This window comes from Gekko japonicus, unplaced genomic scaffold (genome assembly GCF_001447785.1).
Source record: "Gekko japonicus isolate JY-2015 unplaced genomic scaffold, Gekko_japonicus_V1.1 scaffold321, whole genome shotgun sequence".
In the NCBI taxonomy this organism is placed as follows: Eukaryota; Metazoa; Chordata; class Lepidosauria; order Squamata; family Gekkonidae; genus Gekko; species Gekko japonicus.
Window position 1 is genome coordinate 1284387 of NW_015169181.1, and position 14479 is coordinate 1298865.

At 43.3% G+C, this 14479-nt stretch overlaps 1 protein-coding gene across 1 annotated transcript in view; it reads right to left on the reverse strand.

Annotated features, from left to right (window-relative positions):
• Nucleotides 1-14479, reverse strand: part of DNAH3 (dynein, axonemal, heavy chain 3) — a 139659-nt gene that overhangs the window by 111122 nt on the left and 14058 nt on the right. Inside the window, 8 exon segments of the mRNA XM_015416119.1 lie at nt 1563-1716; nt 2577-2658; nt 3314-3498; nt 4630-4808; nt 8186-8291; nt 8448-8572; nt 9966-10184; nt 12312-12507. Coding sequence (XP_015271605.1) covers nt 1563-1716; nt 2577-2658; nt 3314-3498; nt 4630-4808; nt 8186-8291; nt 8448-8572; nt 9966-10184; nt 12312-12507 — 1246 coding nt within the window.

Consider the following 14479-nt stretch of genomic DNA (forward strand, 5'->3'; position numbering starts at 1 on the left):
TAAGACCAAAAAGGATAAAGCAGAATCCCCTTTCTTACAACTACACTGCAAATTTAGGTTAACAGAAGGAAAGTCTTGGCTTCAGAAATTTCACGAGCTTCTACAATAACAGGCCAAGCCGTCTTCCCACCTGGACAAGACACAGGCTTATATAATACTTGGGGAAAAAGAAATCTCTACAGATTAAAAGACTTGTCTGAAGAAGGTGCATTAAAAAGTATGTCATTACTACAAAGGAGAAAGTAAAAAGTTATTGGTTCCAATATCTGCAATTATTGCATTTGGTTCCAGACACCAGCTATTTGTCCAAATATTACTAGACTGTTGACAAAATTTGACACACTGAAACTAAATTGACAAACTTACTGTAAAGATATTATTTCAATTCTATACCAAACTTTTAAAGATAACGCTCTTTTTGCTCCCTCATATACTAAGAAGTGGCAGTGAAAAATCAAATCTAGTATCTCTGCGGATGACTGGACATCTATTTGGAAGATGTACTTTCTTAAATTAGCATTTATTAACATTAAATAGTTAACTTATAAAATTATGAGCCAGTGGTATCTCACACCCTCTCGTCTTCATCATATCACACCTGGGCACTTAGGCCTATGCTGGAAAGGATGAGGCAACCCAGCTAATTTTCTCCACTGCCGGTGCACATGCCCAAAAATTAGGTTATATTGGGACAAGATCTTGACTGAGTTAGAATTAATCACACAATACAAAGTCCCTTATGATGCCTCAGTTGTTTTATTAAGAAAAACAGGTGAAACAGCACAAGGCAGCAGTTGCCTTTACACCTTGTTTCTGGGCTTCCTAGGGGCATCTGGCTGGCTTCTGTAACAGATAAACAAGTATAAAGCCAACAGTCGTGATAGTCTGACCCGCAATCAACAGTCATAAGACTTATAAGAATTGCTGTACATGTATTGTGCTCAGACGCATTACAATATGATACACAACTTAATAGAATTTATAAACCAAGGTACAACGTCGTCTCCGGATTATTTACCAACGTTTCAAAAAATGAATCTTCTTCAGGAGATATTATAGAGGTGCCAAAGCTCTCATTTTCATAAAAGTTAGACAACAAGTCTTAAGCATATCACGATTCAGATAGGAGGCTGATCTCAATTAACACGCAAAAAAACCCCACTGTGTGTTGATTGCGGGTCAGACTATCACGACTGTTGGCTTTATACTTGTTTATCTGTTTTAGTCGTGTGTGGCTTCTGTAACAAACAGGATGAAGGATCTTTGGCCCCATCCAGCCTGGCTGTTCCTTATCTTCTTGGTGGTGAAAAGTGCCGTCAAGCCACAGCTGATTTATGGAGACCCCCATAGGGTTTCAGAGGCGGGTTGCCATCGCCTGCCTCTGTATTATGCTGACCCTGGACTTCCTTGGAGGTCTCCCATCAATACTGCTCAGCTTCCAAAATCTGAAGAGTTCGGGCTGGCCCGGGCTATCCAGGTCAGGGCGTTCCTTATATTCTTACTGGAGTTTTTAAAATTAAGGAAATACTTGCCAGCCCATGCCTCATTAAGAAAGCACTCACTTCATACTCATTCAGCGCTTGATCCAGATTCTTCTCCAGCTCACGAAACTTCTCTACGTTATTCTTCATTTCTTCCATGGACATGACTTCCTTCTTGCGGAAACTTTCTACTTCTCTGTTGTAGCCATCCAGGATAGCCTCAAACTCAGAGCACCTGGGGTTGGGAAGGATGACAAGGTCGCAAAGCACACAGTCATCTTCCAGTTTCCTTCTCAGCGTCAAAGCACAGGTGACAGGAGGGGGGCGCCTGTGTCTACCTGCCCATGTCTAAGGTAGGACAATGGGAGTGGGCCGGGTTTTAACATAAACAGAACATGGAGGTGGGGGGAGCTAAGCCCTGCCCTCCCTCTGCTTTCCCCTGCTTCCAGCACTATCCGTTCACTCGGGGGCCAAGCTGGGAGAAAGTTTCAGGTGAGCAGCCATGCTGGTCTGCAGTAGAAGGCCAAGAGTCAAGTCCCGGTTGCACCTTAAAGACCAATGAGGTTTCCAGGGGATAAGCTTTCAAGCGTCAAAGCTCCCTTCATTATATGGAGCTGACAGTATCTGACAGAGAGAGCTTTGACCCCCGAAAGCTTATACCCTGGAAGTCTTGATGGTCTTCAAGGTACTACTGGATTCAAATCTTGTTCAGGCTGGGAGAAAAAATCCTTAACGTGATGGAATGCAGGACGCAGAAGGAGGGGCAGGCTTTAGCTCCCCACAGTGGCAATTTTGCTAAAAATGGGCATGTGCACAACTCGGCTTTCGACGTGAATGGGGAGGCAGGTAAACAAATACACATAGGTCTCTTTCACAACTAGTTCAGCCCTTGTTCTAAGATTTAAAAAACAACAACACAATAAGGCTGCATTATGTTGTAGAATTTAGATCTAGTGTGTCAATGTAGAGTTCTTATTTTTTGCATTTAAAAATATTTTCAAGTGTCAGGCAGACGTGTTTAAATTAACACTGGATCTCTCTTCCTGTTGCTTTTTTTTTTGTTCACAAGGTTTGGGTTCCCCTTACTAAACTTGCCTTTTAATCAGAGTGAGCTCTACATGGTCCCTTCTGTTCATCAGCTGATTCCTGCTTGTTTCAAAGATGATCTCAATCTCATCTGGCCAGTGGAGAACTGTACTGTTCAGTTTTATGTCCTCATCTAGGAAAACAATATTGAAGAAGCTTCAGCTGAATAAACCATCCTTACCTATTTGTATTGCATTTCCAGGGCATCACATACGTTATGACAGTGATCCTCACAACAGCCTTGTAAAGCAGACCAATATTATTATCCCCATATTGCAGAGGTGATGAGGCCCGCCTAAGGATGCCTGGTGAATTTATGGTACAAGCGAGATTTGCACAGACAACCATCCATATCACCACTCTTTTTCCAGGCTGCTAAGCCACATGTGTTCTAATCCTTGTAACCATCTACAGACCAAGAAAGTATCAGTTAACATGATCAGTCTTATTCCCCACCCCACCCCAAATCACACTTGTATCCTTCTTCCCAGGAGCTCAAGGCAACACACATAAGGTTATGCTATTTTATCCTCACAATAATCCTGTGAGGTAGGTCAGGCCTTGAGAAACTGATGAGTGGATATTGCAGGATCCTTAAGATATCACTGCTACTTTGGAAAGAAGACCAGGTAGTTTGGAATCCCCATCTCCAGATAAGAAACTCGTATGACATCATTTGGGGGGAATTTAGGTGAGGCCTTTCAAAATGGTTGTTTTTTGAAACGGTTATTATTTTTCAATCGTACACGGGAGATCAGCATAGTCCATCAAGAATTCTAGCCTGTAGATAGCCTCTCTGATTTCACGCCGCAGCTTAAAAACAGTAACTTCGCTGGATTTTTTCAAATATGCTGTGAGCTCAACAAGCTCTTCAGTGGTCAAAGGCACTTCAGTGACTCTGTCTGCAATTATGTTGTACTGATTGCAAATGCTACAACAGAAACAGAAGAGAGACATGTCATTCCAACAGTCACAACAGAGGAAAATAATTCTTTTTTGGTCGCAACCAGTCCTAATAATTATTTTTTTGTGGTGGGCAGGGCAAATCTTCAGAAACGAGATGCTGTGGCTGATCTGTTCAGAATTAGTAATGACACTCCCATTCCATTATCCTACCACTTTTTCAAAGGCTGAAGAACAGGAGGTAATAAACAGGATGGCTTTCAGAAAGGGCTCAGACAAAGATGTAGAGGGCTGGTCTATCCACGGCTGCTAGTCACAATGGCTCAGTAAGAACGCCATGCTCAGTGGCCGCATACACAAGCTGGTGGAGCCCCACTTGTCCTAGTGTGCAAAAAAACCTGGAGCCGGCCCTGAGCAGGCTACAAGTACCCACTCACCCTCAAACTCTGTCCTCTCACAAAGCAACCTTAGTTAATGCTCCCCAGTAGTTTAGAAAACAAAACAAAAACAAACAAAAACAAACAAAACAAACAAAAACAAAACAAAACCCAAAACAAACCCAAAACAAAACCAAACCCATTGGAAACAATTGTTGGCCCTGCAGAGGAACTGGTTGGGCCCCTGTGTAGACCGGATGCCGGACTAGATAATTAGTCTGATCCAGCAGGGCTCTTCTTGCATTATGTCCTTATGTTATGTTAAAACAGAAATGGAAGAGGACACCATTGTACCTCTTCGGCACTAACGACCTACGCGGCTTGTTTGTTTTTGGCCCACAAAGTAGCAAAAAGTTACAATGACAACATACAGAGGGAAAAAAGACACTGAAGAGGGAACAAGTAGGTGCACTTGTTCCCTCTTCAGTTTCTTTTTTCATTCCATATGTTGTCATTGTACCTTTTTGCTACTTTGTGGGTCAAAAACAAACAAAAACAAAACAAAACAAAAAACAAAACAAAAACAAACAAAAACAAAAACAAAAAAACCCTCCTCCCCAACACTAGGGAACGACATGTCTTTTTGCTTGTTAGCTTTTTTGGCCCGCGGTGCAGAAGCTTTTCTGCTGCACTACCAGAGTCAGCAGTCACCCCTCCCCCCCCCCCCCGATCCCCCCCCCCCCCCCCGATCCAGACAGCCAGATGACCTCTCTTCAGCATACCCCCAGTTCAGTTCCCTGTTCTCCTCGACTTCAAACTGAATCAGCCTGTCCTTCAGCTTCTGAGTCCGAAAGCAAAGCTCCTCATTCAGTTTTAAGGCATCCAGACAAAACATAGCCAGAGGGACGGTGACATGCATGGAAGCAATTTCTTTCTTCAGTTTTGTCAAGCCATCAATCTTCTGCATGGGTGGGGGTGAATAGACACAATAATAGAGGTTAACTACAACACACATGGGTTCTCATGTATATTTTAACCTTAAAAAACAACCACAGCAGGCAAAGATGTGGATCAGGGTGTGGTGCAGGGGGGAAGGGACAACTCTTCCCTCCCCTGCACCTTTTGCCAGGTAAGACACACGAACACACACACACACACACACACACACACACACAGCTTCTATTAGCCATAAATAAGGAAGAGAACAGGTAGAAAACAGATGCCTATGTTTATTCCCTGCTAAGTGTAATAGCAGTTGGGAAGAGGATTTCTGCTAGGGAAATGGGACAGGGGAAAGCGTTAACTCCTCCCAGACACACAAACTCTGAAACCCCAAGCCCGACAGCTGCTCTGTAAACTAAAAAAAGTATTGGGAGGGAGCTGATTGTCCCAGTTGCAATTCCTGCCATAGAGAAAATGACTCTGGCCACTATTTACAATATAAAATTACACCGTTCCTTATTGGAATGGGAACAAAAGCCCCTGGTTATTCAGGGCTCTTTACTTCAACTTTGCTTTGTATCGTCCCCTGTTTTGCCACTCGGTTTCAGAAACTGGCAAGAGTTTAAAGATGATCAATCTCCAGGAGGAAAAGGCTGTGGAAATAAGCCTGCTCCCCAAAGTCAAAACTTCTGGGGCCCTTAAACCTGTGAAGTTTTACAGGGGCTGTGAAGTGTTAGTTGGTATTCAGTCAGAGAAGCACAGACAAAAAAAAAGAGTGTTATCTGGAAGTGCAGGCTCCATCCGGCAAGGTACTTCTGATTCTGACATAAAAGCCTGCCTTCCTCTTGAAGGCTCAAAGGTTTTCAGATCAGAATTCTAAAAAATAAAATACGGTATGCTGGGTGGAACTGCATTAAAAAATAAAATACGGTATGCTGGGTGGAGCTGCCCATCACGGGCAACTGTTGTTCTTTGAAAGAAGAGCTGCCTCGATGTTTTGTAACAGCAGCTCCCACTCCTCTTGCTGGGGACAATCACCAGCAGGGACTGGTCCTCGCAGGACTGTTGTGGGCTACCTCCAATGCTGACAGATTTGGATACGAAACCCACTCGTTTGTGCTGCATCTACCCTAACACCCAGCATCATTGTTCAGGAACTTATCGAAGGCGTAGTTGTGATGGCGTCTGGGATTCTGGAATGAGGACAACACTTCTGGCGATCCTAAGCAGACCACAGAGAAGATAACTATGGAAACACAACAGCTTCTGCTTCCCCAGGTGGGAAAGAAAGGTCACCAAATATCCAAAAGCTGTTGAACCAGCGGTATTGACTCATGTTTCAGATTCAATTCAAACTTTATACTAACCAGGTTTATACTAACCAAGTTTAGGGCCCACATCACGGTTTGCCGTTCAGGGCCTCAGAAAACCTTCCTCACTAGATGGACCTGCAACATGTCCAGCCACTTTCCATGGAGAGGAACCAGTAACTTCAGGCCTTGGGGAGGCTGATCCCCAAACATCTCGGCCAAGGAAGACCCAGTCCCCAAGCTGAAGAAGCAGGCAACTCCTGCTTTAAGTTACCTTGCAGTTATCTTTGCAAGGCCATCCTAAGTGGAGTTACACCCTTCTGATTCCACTGCAGTCCATTAATGAGCTTAGAAGGCTGTAACTCTGCTTAGGATGGCACAAAGCACCTTGTCATGCTTATAGTCACAGTGGCTGTTCCTGTTGGCAGCAAAAGACAGGACTCCCGATAATGGGTTTAAATGAAGGGCGGGAAGGTACGAGTTGTGCAACTGCCTAGGAGGTGGTGAGCTCCCCATCCCTGGCAGTCTTTCAGCAGTGGCTGTCAGGGATGCTCTAGGCTAGTGCTGGCGAACCTATGGCACGGGTGCCAGAGGTGGCACTCAGAGCCCTCTCTGCGGGCATGTGTGCCATCACCCCAGCCAGGCCCAGACCATCATTAAAGTGTCGGATTCTCTGCCAAATAATTTTAAGTAAATGAAAGCATTTGGGATTGCTTTCCTTACTTTGTTTGGATCATCTTAAATTAATGTACGAGTTGTTTTTTCTAAAGTAAAACCTCAATATTCAGGTTAAATTGCCGTGTTGGCACTTTGCGATAAATAAGTGGGTTTTGGGTCGCAGTTTGGGCACTCGGTCTCTAAAAGGTTTACCATCACTGCTCTAGGCTGATCCTGCACTGAGCAGGGGGTTGGGCTAGATGGCCTGTATGTCCCCTTCCAACTCTGTGATTCTATGATTCTATGGCAAAAGGGAGTATTTTAACCTTGAAATTTACCTGAAAATAAGCTCCCTGTTCTTTAAGTGGAAACTGAGATTTGTCAAATTAATAGCCTAAAAGCCCATAGGAAGGGTGAAACCATGCTTTAGAGGATGCTGGCTCCACCCTAAATACAAGTTCTGTGTACAGAAATGTCAAAAATATTTGTAGAATACTTTGTATATAAAGTGTCACAAAGAATTTATGATTACAATAATATTATGACAATTACGGTCTTCAAATAATGTAAACCACTCAGTTCATGAAAACAGTCCAAAGTAATCTAAAACAAATAGGGGTGCTTCACATAAAGACCATTAGAACATAGACACTTTTACAACCCAATGTCTTCAGGGATCAGTTCACATCATACCTGTGTCATCAGGTGTCGGTTCAAGCCTTGCTTCACGTGTTTGCCGGCTTCCTAATCGCATATCGCTCAAGAAGCTTGTTTATCTTTATTGTTGACATGGGAGACGGAGGTCCCCATCGAAAGTGTTATTCTAAAGTAAATTGGGAGACTCTTGGCTTGGTTTTTGAAAAAGCCTTGAGCGATACACGATTACGAAGCCGGCAAACGTGTGAAGCAAGCCTTGTTCTGACACCTTATGACACAAGTATGATGTGAACTGACCCATGAAGACATCAGGTTGTAAAACTTTCTACGTTCTAATGGTCTTTATCTGAAGCACCCCTATTTGTTTTGGATTACTTTGAACTGTTTTTCATGAACTGAGTGGTTTACATTATTTGAAGGACGTAATGGTCACAATATTGTTGTAATCATAAGTTCTTTGTGACACTTTATATACAAAGTATTCTACAAATATTTTTGACATTTCTGTACACAGTTATTTTTGCTTTTTGGCTATTCTGTACTGTGTACTTTCCCTGTTTGGTTTTTTTAGCTTTCAGCTTATGGCAATCCTAACAAGGGGCTTTCAAGGCAAGTGAAAAGAGACAGTTTGCCATGACCTTCCTCTGCACAGTCTTCCTTGGTGGTCCCCCACGTAAGTACCAACTCTTCTTAGCTTCCATGGTCTGACAAGATCGGGCTATACCATACCATTTCACAATCCCACTTTTAGATATATATACCACTTTGTTACCTCCACAAAATCATCCAGCTCGTGTCTTTTGCTCAAAAAATCCGTCACATCTTGTTCTGCTTTGTTATTCAAGAGATCACTGTACTTTCGGTACACATTTAGGTATCTTAAACACAGAAAAAACACGAAAGAAACAAGCATTCTCCAAATAGGATCAGTGGCAATGAAACAGCAAATATGCCCACCCATCCCACATGTCAATATGACACCCACCTACACTTCTTTCTTTACAAGGTCAACAGAATTAACAGCATATACTTACTTCTGTGGACCAACTATGTTGCGGTCAAAGATCTCAGCCATTTTGCCCAAGAATTCTGTAACCAAAGATTCATCCTCTTGAACTGTACGAAGATTAAGGTCTTCTCCTTTTAATTCTGGAAAAAGCTTAACTTGTACCTAAAAAATAAGTGCCACAAGAAAGAAAGGATGATGAAAAGAGGATAAACACAGTGTGATACCCATGGAAAAGACTCGCTTAAGTGAGCAATTTTATTTGCTTGCAACAGCCAACAATTCAAAAGAGAAAAAAGCCTGCCCAATTAAATAAATCATCGGTGTCTGATCTACACCGAAAGAAATGCAAGTATGCTCCTACGCTTTACTTGGAAATGTATCCTGCTGCGCTCATTGTGGATTATTCCAAACTAAGGATGCATAGAATTGTAACCTTAATTAGGGGAATTCATGAAGCTGTAAAACTTGGCCCACTCAAGCATTCAAATGAACACAAACATGGTCCATAATATTCCAAACCTTAGATTTCCACATCTGAAATTCTGTTATAAAAGTGTTCAGTCTTCTGCATTTGATGAGAAAAATGATGTCTGCTTGTACCTGTGCAAGTTTCTTCACAAGGTTGATTGATTTCCATTCTGTATAGCTAAATGTGGTGCCCTCCATGAAGACAGATCAAGATGGGTAGCCGTGTTAGACTGACTGTATCAGTAGAAAAGAGCAAGAGTCCAGAAGCACCTTAAAGTCAACGCTCTCTACATGGTGCTGCCCTTGTCCCAAATTTGGAAGCTTGCTTTTTTGTCAGCCTTCGCTTTGGCATCGCGGCATGCCTGACCACCAGCTTGCCTTCAGCCGCACTCCTAGCCTCCAGCCCAGAGCTTGCGGTTCTGTCATAAACTGTCATGCAGGCATCTGAACCTGTACCTTTTCTGAGGCCAGCTCTTGCTCTGCTGCTCTGCCTGGGACAGATTCACTAGCGACCTGCCTTCTTGCTCAAGACTCTCGACTGCCAAAGCCTCCAAACAGCTCCAGAGTGGATCCGTGGTCAGCCTGCAAAGAGTAAGGCTCCTATCCCAATTGACAGAGATGAATTGTAACTGCTGGACTGGAAATGGGCAGGTGGCCTCAAGAGCCTTCTCTGAGGGAGGTTCACTGGTGGTTCCACTAAACTGAGGGAGGTTCACTGGTGGTTCCACTGAAGGTTTAAGGTGGAACTCTTCAGCAAGACTTTTCCAGGTTATGGTGCTATACAATCAGGTAGAATTCAAAACTTTACTGATGTGAGTTTTTATCTGTTGCTGTTGAAATGGCGGTTTTTAATCTGACGTTAATTTTAATGCTGTAGATTTTATGATGCTGGCATTGACGTTTTCTCACAAATGGAAGTTTTGCAACCCATCCTCTGGACTCATTCTATGGATGAAATGGCAGGACAGAAACCAGTGGAAGAATAACCTCTAGGTGCTCGGGATGAAAATACTATGGATAAATATTATGGATTTGTGCTAACGTACTAAAAATTTTGGCTTCCTGTAATATTTGCCATTGATTCCACAAAACGAACATGCTTACTCTTACATACCTTTGGCAGACCCTCAGAATTCTTTAGAATCTCCATGAAGCAGCGGCAGATTAAATTCCAGCAATCTTTCATATGAGGCTGAAATACAATAGATGGTTCTTTCACCTCCAGCTTGATGACTAGCACTTGTGGTATGAAAAACTGCATTTCATTATAGGTCTCTCCAAAGTCATTTCCACCCTTGAAACAAAGAAGGAAAGACAAATTGTGTGTGGTGAAGGAAAGAGGAGCAGAAGCTGGGGTAATTGCGGCCACCCACTGTAAAGAGGATTCGAAGTGAAAAACTGGAATAAGCAAAAAGGAGTTGGTCAGAAGAATGCAGAACCTATATTGGCACAAGTCTCCCCAGAATCTTGTTTCTTTCTTCAATAACAAGGAGGCCTCTTGATGTTCTATTGAGGGTCTCCTTCAAAATCTCTACCACTTCTCTTTCCTATCCATCCACCATTTTGTTCCAGCTCTTTCTGTCACTACCTCAGTCCTTTACTCCTGCCTCTCCAGTGTCACTTGATGAGACTGGTACAGCTCTGGTCATCCGTCTCCATCGAAACAACAACAGAAGAACTTGCAAAGGCAACCCAAAAGATCAGGGCCGTGGAGCACATTTCCGATATACCTGTAGACCCACACTCAAACATAGAATGCAAGATGTAAACAGGAGGAGTGCAACATACTAGGGGTGGGGGACCAGCAAGCTCCTGCCTTGCAAGCTGTGGTTTTCTGCTGACTCATATCTGAGGCACTGAGTGTTTGTAGCTTAAAAGAACAGCCTCATGTTTGTAAGCAGGGCTATTTTGGGGCAGGAACGGAGTTCCCGCTGGCTCTCGAGTTGGCCACACCCAGCAGGAACGCATTAGCATAATAGGCCACACCCAACAGCAGAAACTCATTAGGACTGGCTACAGCCCTGGGTTTTGACAACAAACAAGGTAAACAGAATAAGAAGCAAAAGGTGGGTGTGTCTGGATGACCACAGTTCTGTGAACATGGGGTATGTGGCCTAATATGCTAATGAGCTGTGCTGTCAGGGGTGTGTCCTAATAAACTAATAAATTTCTTCCGTTGGGTGTGGCCTATTATGCTAATGAGTTCCTGCTGGGCTTTTTCTACAAAAAAAGCCCTGTTTCTAAGAATCCAAAACCTATCTCTATTATTGGTGTAACTGGGCATACACAGAACTGTTGAATTTTTGCCTCTGAATAATGGTTATGGTGACACAAGCTCTTTGAATAAGCAGGCAAGAGACTACAAACAACTTGTGAGTTTTTCTGAAGAAGATCGGCTTCAAAATGGGCTACAGCCTGCTGTCTGTCATTACGCCATTATCAGCTGAATGTCATATTTAATGTGTGCTTCGACATCTGGATGAGCATTTCTATAACTGTAGACATTCTATAACTGTAGATGTAGCCTATAAATTGTTCTCATCCATTTTTGTAGTATGTGATAACTATGAACTGGCACTGAATAGGGATGGACACAAACCAAACCATGAAACAAAATTTGTCACAAGTTTTGTCCTGTTTGTGGCTCACAAACAGACAAACAGAAGTTTGTGACGGGTCTACCATCATGAACGTCCATGAACGTTTAAAGCAGTTTGTGCTGGTTCATGGATGGAGCAGAAAGTAGGGGTTTAAAGGGACTCCAAGTCTCTTTAAACCTCTGTTTTCTGTTCCCTGCAAAAGCCGCAAAAACAGCTGAGTGGCAGGGAGGTGTTTCCTGCCGCTCAGGTGTTTCAGGCTGTCTTATGCAGTCCCTTTAAACTTTAAGGAGACTGCAGAAGACAGCCTGAAATAGCTGAGTGACCAGGAGTAGCTTGCTCCCCACAGCATGGCTATTTTTTGGGGCTGTTTGGTTTGGTTTGTGAACAGATTTCCTATTTCGGTTCAGTTCATGGTATGGCCGTGAACCACAAAGTAAACCGAACCGCATTTTCCCAGTCCATGCCCATTTCTAGTACTGAATATACTTTCTTTGTTGTTTTTATAAATGGGAAATGATGTTCCTTAGGAGGAGATGCCAGCATCCACGCCAACTCAGCTGTCCTTTTTATACTTTCTTTGTTGTTGTTTTTATATTATACCTCTAGTAGGTGAGTACTCCTGTTTTCTTATCGAATTGTAACTAACAAGCGACATCCTTGGGTTGATCTGCTCCTTGTGACTCACTGAGAATTCTACTACAGCTACTGCACGGTGTAACAGTCAAACGGGACATATCTGTAGGACCAGGCTGTATGTCCACATCAAGTACTTTATCAAAATGGCTCTGAAAACCAAAGCAACACCATCAGCCCTGCCCTACCTTGTGTATCTTAAAAAAAGTAAGGAGGTCTTCTAACGAATTAATGACCATCTCCCGAAGCTGTAATGACATCAAGATCGCTACTGAAGCAAAATATTCTTCTATTTGCTGCGAAGACTCAAGGTCATTCCGTGGGGCAAAATGAAGCCAGTTGTCCTTCTGTTCAATAAAGAGTTCTGCACATGTTGGGATCCACCTGTGGTATAGAACACCAAGGACAGAATGGTTTCTAACTATGGGGTGGACCCAACCAGCTTTTCTGCTCAGTCTTGCCCAAATCCCCTTCTTACTAGAGCCCCATACAGGTTCCATGATCCACAGCATAACCTTGCGGGGGGAGGGGTGTCAAAGGAAATCATGTCTTTATTTTTCATCAGCTTCACCAGATTCAAATAGGCATGAGAGAATGCAGGAGTGTAGAGTGATTTGCCTCAGTGGGTGGAGCATCATAAAATCTGTGGCTCCAAAACCAACAACAAATTGGAAATGATGTTCCTTAGGAGGAGATGCCAGCATCCATACCTACTCAGCTTGCTACAGCCAGTGACAGATGGTTTTGAAGCTAGGGGCAGGGTTTGGATGCAAAATGTGGACATTGGCACGGAAATACCAGAGTAATACATTCCCCTTTGGTTTCCAATTTAATCTGGGAAATCCAAGGAGCAGAAAAAAAGTAGCACAATATGGACGATGGTGCCAACCATTATTGACAGCTCGGGGACAGTGCTATGCACCAGCAACGTGTGAGCAAATGTTTCCTATTTTGTTTCTTGTTCTCTTTGTTTAGACTTCTGTCAATGGCTTCAGACCCCCACTTTTCAACACTGGTTTTGGAGATTTGTTTTGTGTACCATTTGCACAGTATATGCTTACTTAAACTATTTTTATCCATTTTTTTTAATGTTAGGCACACCAAGCAGCTAACAACAGTCAAAATCATCATGCAGTAACATAAAAAGATACAAAGGCAAAAACTCCCAACAACCTCAGTTATATAGCAGCAAAAAGAGAAAAAGGAGGAGTGGGGCCCAGACAGCTGGAATCTCATTTATTTATTTTACTTTATTTATTTCAAATTTTTACCCTGCTAGGGTTGCCAAGTACTTACCGCAATCCAGCGGGGGAAACATGCTCCCCGGCTGGAACATTTCTCCTTGTAACGCACCATGCTGTCGCCAGGAAATTACACTGGGTGACGCTCTGGCAATGGGGCTGAAAACTTGATGGTACCATCGAGTTTCTGGACCCATTGCCAGAGCGTCGCCCAGCGTCACTTCCTGGCGACGGCATGGCGTGGTACGTCTGTTGTCCCTGCAGGAATGATCCCGCAAAGATGTCTTCGTCCCCTGCCAAATCACAGTAAGTACTTGGGAAGCCTGTACCCCGCCCTCCCGGCCGAAGCTGGGCAATATCAAAAATAAAAGCATCCAGTAAAGTGAGACGTCAAATATGGCTTGTTTTCATTGGATGCCCTTTCCGCACACATGACAAATCCATGTAACATAATGGCCTCCTCCCATCTCCAATTTTCTTAATGTTCTTGTTCCTGTATCCACTTTTGAAATTGTATCCGCTGTTGAAATTGTAATGACGTTAACTTTACCCCCAGTGAAACAATGTGACACTTGAAGAATGGCGAACAGCTCAAGTAAGCGGCACAAACCACATTTTAGCCAGTCGTTTCCAAAAGGCAAAAATACAAGCAGTGATTTACCGATCAAGGCAGTGTCTACTAAGCAGGGACAGCTGGACTACATGTCTGATAACAGGCATTTTGCTCCCTCCACCTTCTCTCCGAGAGGCCCGTGGGCAGCAGGGTTGCCAGCTGTTGTTGAACCTGTCCCTATAGCTGTCCCTTTAACTATTGTTTGTTCTGCTGCAATGAGCAGATGATCCTGGTTAGCTCCATGCCATAAAAAGCTCCACCTGACGATGATTTCTGCTGATCAAACCTCTATTAAAGCGACAAGAGCAGGTCACAGTGTTTTTGTTGTTCTTTCCTAGCCAGGTGGCAATCTTAACACACACAACACACAATCGGAATGTAAGAAATGTAAAAAAAGAAAAGTGCTTCTCTTGATCCTGGTTAGCTCCATGCCATAAAAAGCTCCACCTGACGATGATTTCTGCTGATCAAACCTCTATTAAAGCGACAAGAGCCGGTCACA